Source organism: Lipophrys pholis, assembly GCF_963383615.2.
Source record: "Lipophrys pholis genome assembly, chromosome: 2".
Classification (NCBI taxonomy): domain Eukaryota; kingdom Metazoa; phylum Chordata; class Actinopteri; order Blenniiformes; family Blenniidae; genus Lipophrys; species Lipophrys pholis.
Genome location: NC_137636.1, coordinates 6086954 through 6097918, shown reverse-complemented (window position 1 = coordinate 6097918; position 10965 = coordinate 6086954). Strand labels below are relative to the sequence as shown.

The following is a 10965-nucleotide window of genomic DNA, read 5'->3' as shown; positions in this document are numbered from 1 at the left end:
TTTTTATTCTGCTCCTCCACTTTGGTTTCTTCCTTGTTTCTTGTGTTCAGCCCCCCCCCCCCCCCCCCCCCCCCCCCCACCCCTGCTAATTCCTCCTCTCTCCTCTTCTGTTCTCCATCTTCTCTTCATTCTTTTCTCAACATGTTTCCTCACTTCTCATTCAATCATTAATGGTCTCCTCTTTTTTTCACTTTTATTCTCAACAATTGTCCTCTCTTTTCTTCTTCCTCTGTTCTTTCTTCTCCTTTTACTATCTGAATATTTTATTTTTCTTTCCTTTCTCTCTTGTCCTCTCTTTTTCCATGACTCCTTATCTTTTTCTTCTCTTTCCATCTCTCGTCTATCCTTGACTTTCTCATCATCACCTCTGCATCCTTCTGCCTTCTTTTCCTCCTCTGATTTTTTCTTTTCTCACTCTTCTTTCTTTTCTTCATGTATCTCCTCCTCTTGACTAATAATCACCTCTCTTTTTGGTTTCCTCTACTAATCTCATTAGCTTTCTTTTCCCCATCCCTTTCCTCGTTATCTTTTCTGTCCTCCTCTCAGTCTATCATCCTGTTTTCTTCTCTATCACACTCAAATGATTTCCCATCCTCTTATCTGCTCATTTTCTTTTGTTTCACCCTCCACTCATCTCTTCAAATGCCCTTTTTCTATCCATTTTTTCCCCATTTCATCTCTCCTCCCATCATCTTCTCATTATTGTCCTCTCATCTCTCCACCACATCTCTTTTATATCATCTTCTTCCTTCCTTCTTTCCTCCTCCACCCCCCCCCCCCCCCCCCCCCTCCACACACACACTTTCTCTCTCTAAACCGTTTTTCATCCCCTCTTACTTCATGCCCCTCTCTCCTCCTCCAAAATTTTCTGGCCTTTTTTCTTTGCACTCCTTAAATCCCACACGCCGTCGCCTTCTCCAACAGAAGATCTCTCCCTCTCCACACATCTCTTACGCTTTCTTTTCATATCTCTCTCTCTCGCTCTCGCTCTCTCTCTCCTCCTCATCCTCCGCCTCCTCCTCTCTGCTCCAGCAGTAGAGCAGCAGCAGCAGCAGCAGCAGCAGCAGTGTCACTCAGCTCGGCAACAACTCGCATGAAAGTGAGGACCTCTGATTTTCTTTGTACTTCTTTAATGTAAACATTTTTCAGCATCTACTCTTTGTTTTATATCTCTTCCTGTACATTCAGCCTTCTCGTCTAAGTTATTTCTACTTTTTTTTTTTCCTGCCAATCTGATCTTTTTCAGTGTGCAGCAGGATGAGGGCACCATGCATCCCAAACATGGTTTCTGTCCCTGCTCCAAGTGGAGCATGATGCCATATGCGTCTTCTTTTTTTATATTTTTTCTTCTTTTGCATGGTGTTAGAAGTAAGTAGGACAGTCTTGTTGCTTTAAGACACTGTGTCAACCTCAGGGCTCCAATCTGCTTGTGAATGGATTATTGAGGTATGACTTTTTTCTTTTTTTTTATAATTTTTTTTTTTTATGTTAATCCGATCTAAAATCATGCCAAGTCCTTCATGCAGAGGCTGAATGTGTTGCAGGATGCAGCTTAACATCAAGCTGAGTATTTTCGGGGTTCAATATGATGAATTTTTGACCGTATCTGCACCGTAAGGACTGAAGACATGCAAGAGTAATTTTTTGGTCCTTTTTAAAGAAGCAAATATTTGGAAGCTGCTGAGGATATTATTGGACAGTCTTTGAGAACCATTCAGAGAGCTTCTGATTTCAATAAGCACATTTACTTCCCTCCTCTGGCTTCTTCCTCATGTTTTCAACTTCATTTTCTCACTGGTGGTCATAAAGACGCACTCTCTGCACCTGAAGCACTGGACTTAAAAGAAAAAAAAAAAAAATGGGGATCATAACATCAGTGATTTAACCAAGATGGAACTATCGGATGTGTTCACTCCCGTACTGGCCACTTCACCGCCAAACTCCTCCTTGGAGAATGTGAACCAGACGTACTCCTCGCCCAGACCTCCTTCTCTACCTCCCCACTCACAGGTGGCATCGGTGTTCATCGTGCTGGTGGTCACAGTCATCATCCTGGGGACCGTGGTGGGCAACGTGCTGGTCGTGGTGGCCGTGTTCACCAGCCGAGCCCTGAGGGCGCCGCAGAACCTCTTCCTGGTGTCTCTGGCTTCAGCCGACATCCTGGTGGCAACGCTGGTCATCCCCTTCTCATTGGCCAATGAGGTAAGGAACTGTGTTACAGGTTATTCTACCTTTTTTTGTTTACCCATCTACCTGGAGACTGATGAAAAAAAGCCATGTGTTATGAAAATCTGCACTTTTGTCATCCTTATAAAGATTATACAATCAAGATAATTTTCCCTTAAAGTTAAGTGACTGCAAATGTTGAAACTGATCCAAAGTTATTTGTACATTAAGAATATCTCCACCTTGTTCACAAGTTGCCTTCAAGCTTCATTATCAAAACAGATATGTCAACTATCCAGCTACCCGCTGAGCATTTTGAGGGAAAACCTCTATGTTTGACAAGTCTGACAGCTTTCTCAATCCCCACCATAAAACAAATGTCGGGCAATGCCACAGTTTAAACTCAACACTACTGTCAGCCTGCTGTTAGACATATTCAACGTTTAAGCTACTTGATATGGCAAAAACTGTCAAAAGTGATCAAATTAAAATAGTCCTCAAACACAAATCAACTTCCTCCATCATCTGTATTAACGACGTAATAGAGGTACTGGTATTGAAGAGACTCATATAAGACTCATATATAAAGGAGATTCTAGCGGTACACTACAGTTTTTAGCACTCCATTACTGCTACTTAAGTGAAGATGAGGCAATGTTGCCCTCTAGTGTCCACAATGATTATGACTGGAGCAATGTTCAAGCCCATATTAAAATGAGACCTGAGCTTTCACCTGGGAGGCTGATGTATAAATCTGATGTGAAACCAAAAATAAAGCTAAAGTCTGTTTTCTTCTTTTTTTTTTTTAAATCTTACTTATGTATAATGTGTTTCTTGCCTTTGGAATGATGGTGGCAATAGAGCTTAAAGTGCAACATTTTCCAGAACCTAAGCAAAAAAAAAAAAGGCTCTCACAGTGTTCACCACATGTGGCTCAGGTGGTGGAACACGATGTCGTCTTATTGTTCCCTCCATGCTTCTCGATGACGACAGAGTCAAAGCAAGACACTGACCTCCTCGTTAATGACTGGCATGTGGGCTTTATGACAGCTGGGTTACACGTGCGTGCGTGCGTGCGTGCGTGCTTTAAGTGTTTTGAAGTCATTTATAGTGGTAACAAGTATGTAACACATTTTAATTGAAACAATTAAAATGTTAAAAAACCTCATTATGAAGTATTGTCCTGGGTAATATCTGATGCTCTTTTGAATCATTGATAATTGTCTACTTAATCAACAGGATGTCTAAATGTGATCCATTACCCCACATCTTTAAAGTTAACAAAACCTACCACAACTTTTCAAGAATTCTAACTTAACACTAATTCTCATCAACATACAAAATATGAGTAGTGTACAGGTTTCCAGGTTTGCTTGAACCTAAAGAGGAATGTATTCTGGGTTTGTATGATAAATGCAAAACTAATTTGAACACATCACAGCAGGCTAAGTATCAACCACCATCCCCAGCCACCGGCTGCCCCCTGTGATCTCTGACACCCCTCCAAATGGCTCCCAAGCCTTATTTTTGAAAGCCATTCTTCTCAGACATACACAATTGCACTATATAAGTGAAGTCCATTTATCAAGCAGTTGTAGAGCTATTTCTTTTAAGATAAACCTTGATTGCACCAGAGAAGAATCACCTGAGACCCCAAATGAATCCTTGATTTTATCCATCTGAGTGTAGAGGAGGCAGAAATAAATAAATCTGTTTAAAATCATGAGGGATCTTTCCAGCTCTGTGTTTCCTTCTTTCTTATCATTCCACATTATTAAAACAAAAACAAAAACATTGTATCTCTCAACCCCAAACTAGACTGATGTTAATAAGATAAGATATCCCTTTATTTATCTCGCATGTGGAGAAATTTGCAGTGGTACAGCAGGATAGTACAGAGAAAGAAGCACACATAGCAGGAACTAAAAAAAAGCAGATAAAAATACAATATAACAGAAAAATATGCACACGGTGCCTATAAGTGTGGAAATAGGGTATATTGCTAGGTGTGAAAGCAGTATCGGTAATCATATTATCAATCCAAATGATGGAGCGTCCATGTAGATTACATGCTGAAGTCAGATGAGGGATTTACATAATACATACTCCTACACAATCAAAGAAGCCCCAATGTATTTTCATGACAGTGTGCATCAATACGAGCAATTCCCTCACTCCGTTTTCATGTGCATTTTCAATTTTTGCAATGAAATGTCCTCAGTTGAAAATTGGGGGAAACCCTGGATGTTCCAAACAGAACATAGATGAATAATACATGATGACAAACATGAAACATGCAAGGCTCGGTCAAACTCCTGCGCCAATGGGGAGACGAGAAATGGATAAAAACATCAGGTCTGAGTGGACGTTGATACATGTTTTATTCATGTTTGATGCATTGTTTCGGTTTTTCTTACATCCTCATCGGTTTCGGCTTTGACTTAAAGGCACCCACCTCGAATTTTAGCTCCGTCAACTGTTCCTCTCATCGGCTCAAAATTTCAGTTTTTAATATGCATTAATTATCCATTATCAAGAAGGAGAGCTCATATTGTGCAATAGCCAAGGTACACCCTGAAAAAGTTGGCAGTCCACAAAAATTGAGAAAGCATCCTTGTTACAAGTAGAATGTATTCAACATTTCCCGCTAGAAAGAGAAAAAAATTTGAGCACTTCACTGCTCTGTTACTTATATTGGAGAGTATCTAACTACCTGGAACATAATATTAGCTTTGCTCCACAACTCCCAGATAAGAATTTTGCCCATTATTAATCCTTCCATATGCCCTCATAAATACAGCCCAGATCTATTCACATGATTTCTAACTGACTATGAACAAGCTGCTGGTAATCAGCATGAGCAGCGGCACACAGAAAAATGTAGCTGCATGAATTAATCTCATTTGTTCACACTGTTTAATCTTTACTGTCAGTTTTATCTAAAGCAGTTGCAGATTACTGCAATTATATGTGTTATCAACTGCATGAACTAACCACCGGCATATTTTGGTTGAACGTTCAGGAAAGTATTTAATGCAGCACCATTTATACGACTTTTGTAAGAAATTCCAAGACAATTGGAAATATTCAAAATATTGTGAGGGAAGTAAAATTCCCGTGTTTCAAGTTTAACCGTGTTCAAATGTAGTTTACCGCTCTGAAGTAGGAATATTCCCATTTCCCAGTTACTCAAGATTGCGCCATAAGTCGACACCACCCCTAAGAGATAGACTGGTTACTGCAGTGACTCTACAAACGAGACTTTCTCCTCTTTGACCATCATTAGACTCTATGTCCCTGCAGTCACACCATGCATTCATCCAACTTTAAAGTCCCTGTGAAACTTAATTAAGACACAATGTTTATCCTCCAGAATCCACTGTCTAATGCCAATTTATCTGTTGGTCATTATGTGAAAGTTCATTCATGATAGCTTCTTATTCTGCATTTTCCCTGGGGAACATATTAAATTGTTTCTTCAATGAATCAGTATGTCTGGTTTTAAACTGAATGTAATGATGTTGAATGATCCTTTGTACAGGAGTGATCTGGATGTCTGGAAGGGACCAAATAGTTAGAGCTCTGCCTTCCTTTAAAGCTGACAGCAGTAAATACATTTCTACGTGTTATTTAACAGCGGCGGGGCACTCTTCTTCACATAATAATCTGTTTTGCTTCAGACTATGAACATCTTTGCTTGTTAAACTTCAGGAAATATATTATCAACTCTAGACAGCTTAATGAACTCCTTCCTCCCTGAAGTTGGTGGGCGTCAGCTTGATGTATGGCCTGAGATTCCTCTCTGATGTTCTTCACAGCACTCGGCAGTATCAGGCTGGCAGTTCGTCTCGGCTTCTCATTAGACATTAATACTTGAACTACACCTGTAGCTACTTCTGTGCCGTGTTAGATGTTCCTGACTCTTTCCCACCTCTTTACTTTGTCCTTTTCTGCTTGAGTTGAACTTTACATTTGTCAGAGTTTCCCCTCTTCTCTATCGAAAACCTTTTGAGTACCCTCACTCACAGCATAGTCAGGATTTTACTTCAGTTCTTTTGCTTTTCATCTTATGCTTTGGCTGGCTCCTATCAAGTCCTGTCTGCTTCAGCTCACTTCAAGTTGAAGGACTATTGCCGTGATACTGACCAGACAAAGTATTAAAGGAATCTGAAAAAGTTGCATTGAGAGCCCAAAGAAACTCCAACCTTCATTGACAGACCAGGTTAAAGTATCATACTTTAACAAATACAAGTCACAGTTTTTTTTGTTGCTAGTCGATCATGTGACTTATATTAAGGAGCAACTGATATCAAAATATACTGTAACATACCATCTTGGACAACTAGATGTCAGTGTATGACAAGAGAATGCTGCTACAGTACCACCAAAAAGAACCTTCATCACTACTGTAGTTGGCAGACAGAGCAGGCAAAATGCAGCCAAAAAGAAACAGCTACACAACATAATTTAATGGGACTTGTGAGGGTCTGGAGAGAAGCATGGAAATTGTTACCATGACAAAGAAAATAAAGAAGGCTAATTGTTCAGGTTCTCAAACAGTGAGGCAGAGGCTCGGTGACAGTGCAGTTATATCTGGGCATTGAAAAAGAAAAACATCTTAGACATCAGTGCAACTTGTATATGTTGTTTTCCTATTGATAAGATTTTTTTTGACAGATACAACCCAGACCCAGATGTGAGTTATAGTCCAGAATATACAGTGAACTGCTTTGCACCATATGAAGAGTCCATCCATCCATCCATCCATCCATCCATCCATCCATCCATCCATCCATCCATCTTATGTTTTCAGAATGTTGGAGGAAAGCAGATTACCTTTAGAAAACCAATGCATGCACAGAGAGAGAAATCAAACTACGCACAAAAAGGCCCTCCAGCCCAGACTGGGGATAATCCTGCTGTGAGGAGAGAGCGCCAACTACTCCACCACTATACACAGTCAGCATACATAATTAGAGCCTAATGTCGACATTGCTGGAGCACCATCATTGGACGATGTCAATAAGATCAATAGTCCAGCAGGGATTCCCCAAAGCTGAAACAATAGCCGCTATCTAATCAGAACAGTTGTCAAGAGTTCCTAACACTATCAGAATCCCCCCTGGAGGCAGCTGTGCTGAAGCATTAGGGTTGTTTGTTTGTTTTTAAATCGATCACTTTCTTCAACCATTGAGAGAAATAATGTAAGAGATAAGCTCTATCTCCCAGTTGCTCGGTAACCCTTAAAAACAGGGGAGACAGTATGACGTTTCTGACAGCCCATGATTACGTTTAGAAAAAAGTAAACTTCTCTAAGTGGATGATAGATGTCACTTCCTCCTTATTGTTGACAAAGAACACTTTGTAATCTAGTGTTGTGGTCCATTCTAGCCACCAGAAATGTAAAGTTCTATGCCAGTTACCCAGAGGACTTCACATTACATACGTTATTTACATGTATTCAAAGAAGCCCAGCATTTACTTTTAGCTTCAAAGGTTGTTCAACCACTTTACTTTATTCTGATTTACCCAATAGTTAGAAAACACATTTTAAGTTGTATGTATTTTTTTAAGCCTAATTCAACAAAAAGAAAATAGAATATAAATGGGACTTAAACATAATTAGTCCATTGTCTAAGTTTGAGATGTTGAAGGATACGATGTCCCCTTCTGTTACATATTACATTGTTTTTTTACTATAGATTGTTCAGGGTGTTGCTGGATGTTCCCTGCTCCCTTTGCTCAAATTTATATATTCATTCTTTGGAAGAAAAGCCAAGTGGAAAAAAAAGCCATTTTGAAGAAGTACAGTATTTAAACTTTGACCAACTGCTGATGGTGGAGGAGAAATGATCTATCTTGTTGGAAAGATGAGGCAGCTTTTATATCCTGCAGCAGAAAACCATCAATACAGTAGAGCAGACATGGATAACTGGCAGCCCCATTTAATAAAAAGTGTCAGTTCCACGAAAAATAGTAGTGTAATGATCATTTTAAAGCTTATTTTACTCATAATAACTACTCTGAATGACTATACTGACTTTATTTCATGATAAGAAATATCAAATTTTAATTTTGTCGGAAATTGTCTGGCTTATTTTTCATAAATCACTGGGGTAAAGGCTTCACGTTAATCAAAGTTGCCCCTTCTTTCAGTGAGGTGGAAGTCCAAAGGGTTGTTACAACTGAGAAATAATATCGCGCTGAAGACCATGAACCTATGAGAGAAAATGTCTTCACCAAAAGCCCAAGATATTCAAGTTACACAAGTGTAACTAAATAGGTCCTCGCATTCGAGAAGCTGCTGTCAATGAATATTTCCATTTCTGCTTGAGAGGCTGTTCATGATTTTACTGTTAACTGATGGATCAAAAAGAATAACCATTTCAGCAAACTATAACTACATCAATGGACATGGCTCCTTCTCTGACTTCCTCTGAAGTTTGGCATTATTTGTCAGCTCAAAGAACATAAACTGCGATTAAAGTACCTGAGAAAAGCAAATGCAGCATAATCCAAGAGTCTTTCATAGTCAAACTGCCGAGCAGTGCAATATGAGCCTCTTTATCACCTACCAGGCAGAAAAAATGCAGGTGGCGAAGAGGTACTGTATATCTCAGGCTTTAAGACCCCACACAGGCTTCATTTTCACAGTAAAGAACTCCAGAGTTGTGTTGGAACTTGATGGATATTTCAGTGTCTTGTGACTGTGATAAGATTGTCAGCTCAATATTTTTCAAGGTGGCTGAAGTGAAACGGCAGACTCTCTGGGAGGGTTGGCTCCAAAGTACAAATAGCTGCAGCCAACATGGCAGTAATGAGATATTGACTGAAACTTAATACTGAGGTGAAATAATCCTGTACGCCTCTCCATCAAGGCCTTGTTGGTTGACTGAAGCGAGCAGAGGAATAAAGTGTGATCCACACTTCTTGACATCATAATTTATTATTAACATGCATTAATTGGGTTTTTCTTTCTTTCTTTTTCTTTTTTTACAGGTCATGGGTTACTGGTATTTTGGTTCCACCTGGTGTTCCTTCTACCTGGCTCTGGATGTTCTCTTCTGCACCTCATCCATCGTCCATCTCTGCGCCATTAGCCTCGACCGTTACTGGTCCGTCACAAAGGCGGTGAGCTACAATCGCAAACGGACTCCCAAGCGGATCAAAGCAATGATCAGTGTTGTGTGGCTCATTTCCATCATCATCTCCTCACCACCGCTCCTCATGACTCAGAAAGAGACGATCTTGGACAGCGAGGACGGGAATGACAGGCAGGAGTGTCTGCTCAACAACCAGACGTGGTACATCCTCTCCTCCTGCCTGGTGTCCTTCTTTGCGCCGGGCATCATCATGATCCTCGTCTACTGCAAAATCTACCGTGTGGCCAAGCAGCGAGCCTCCACCGTGTTCGTGGCGAAGAACGTGATGGAAAGGCAGCCATCACAGTCTGAGACCTGCTTCGCTGGCCCCAACAGGACATATCAAAGAAAGGGTGCCGGCTGCGGAAAGGCATCGTATGACTTAGAAAGCCCGAGGCCTCCAATCAGAAATAGTTCCTCCAACATTGACAGCAACAGCAGCAATCACAAAAGAGGAGAGTTGGATGATATTGACCTGGAGGAGAGGTGCTGCAAAGCTGACGTTAAAACATCCTCTTCATTTTCTTCTTCTCTTCGCTTCCCAAGGAGAGCTGCCATGAAAGTGAAGACGGAGGAGGGAGCGGATGCTGACGGAACAACAAACAGGTTGAAACCTCCCCCACCTCCTCCTTCCTGTGCCTCCATATCATGGGCATCATCCGACCAGTGCTCCCACCACTTACTCCTCCCATCTCCGGTGCCCCTGCGCAGCCGGCAGATGTCTCTGTCCAAGAACAAAGTTGCACAAATGAGGGAGAAACGTTTCACATTTGTTCTGGCAGTGGTGATGGGTGTGTTCGTCCTTTGCTGGTTCCCATTTTTCTTCACTTACAGCCTCCAAGCTGTCTGCCGAGAGAACTGCTCCATCCCCGACACACTCTTCAACATCTTCTTCTGGATCGGTTACTGCAATAGCTCCCTGAACCCCATCATATACACAATTTTTAACCGAGATTTCCGGAGGGCCTTCAAGAAGATTTTATTCCAGACTGATAAGCGGACATAAGATGAGAATGTAGACGTTTGTGTGAGCGTCGCCGGTTTGCTCGCGCAACTGTGCACACACAGTTTTAATCCTGTTTTCCACTGTGCTGTCATATCGACATTAAAGGGCTTGTCATACAGCTGGAGTATTGATTCATTATTCAAGTGCTCATCAATTTATTAAATAATCATTTTTTATTCTTGTGCAAACCCACAAGAGGAGGAGGATTATGACACACAGATGCTTTGAAAGAAGGTGCTTCAATCTCTTACTTCTTGATGCAATAACAGTCCAACATTACAACTTTCGTTGTGCCCGAACTTGAATGCTAATTAGAGGAAAATGGCCACGGGGCAATGAACCACGTCCCTGCAGAGTTTCAAGATGTCTGTGCACTGTTGCGAGCAGGCTGTCAGATCAGGCAATCCTTATATTGACAGAAATAAAAGCTGGTAAGGGATTTTAACCAAAAAAAAAAGGGGGGGAAAATGTGTTTTGTATAATACACAAAGTGTATCTATGCCTGAGAGTAATTAAACACCTGCAGCAACTATAAAGTTTAATTTTAACTTTATGTAGAGGCAGAAAGAACAGAAGCTACCCGTTTTTCACACAGGAACAACGTTCTGTTGACACTGCAGAGCTTGGGGGCAAAGGCATTAAAAATTCATG

General features: G+C 40.9%; 1 protein-coding gene across 1 annotated transcript; it reads left to right on the top strand.

Annotated features, from left to right (window-relative positions):
• Positions 1-1030: 1030 nt before the first annotated feature.
• Positions 1031-10431, top strand: LOC308106829 (alpha-2Db adrenergic receptor-like). The gene is made up of 2 exons (XM_080458807.1): positions 1031-2202; positions 9166-10431. The coding sequence occupies exons 1-2, from the start codon at positions 1891-1893 to the stop codon at positions 10312-10314; spliced, it is 1461 nt and encodes a 486-aa protein (XP_080314933.1). The 5' UTR covers positions 1031-1890; the 3' UTR covers positions 10315-10431.
• Positions 10432-10965: the final 534 nt, after the last annotated feature.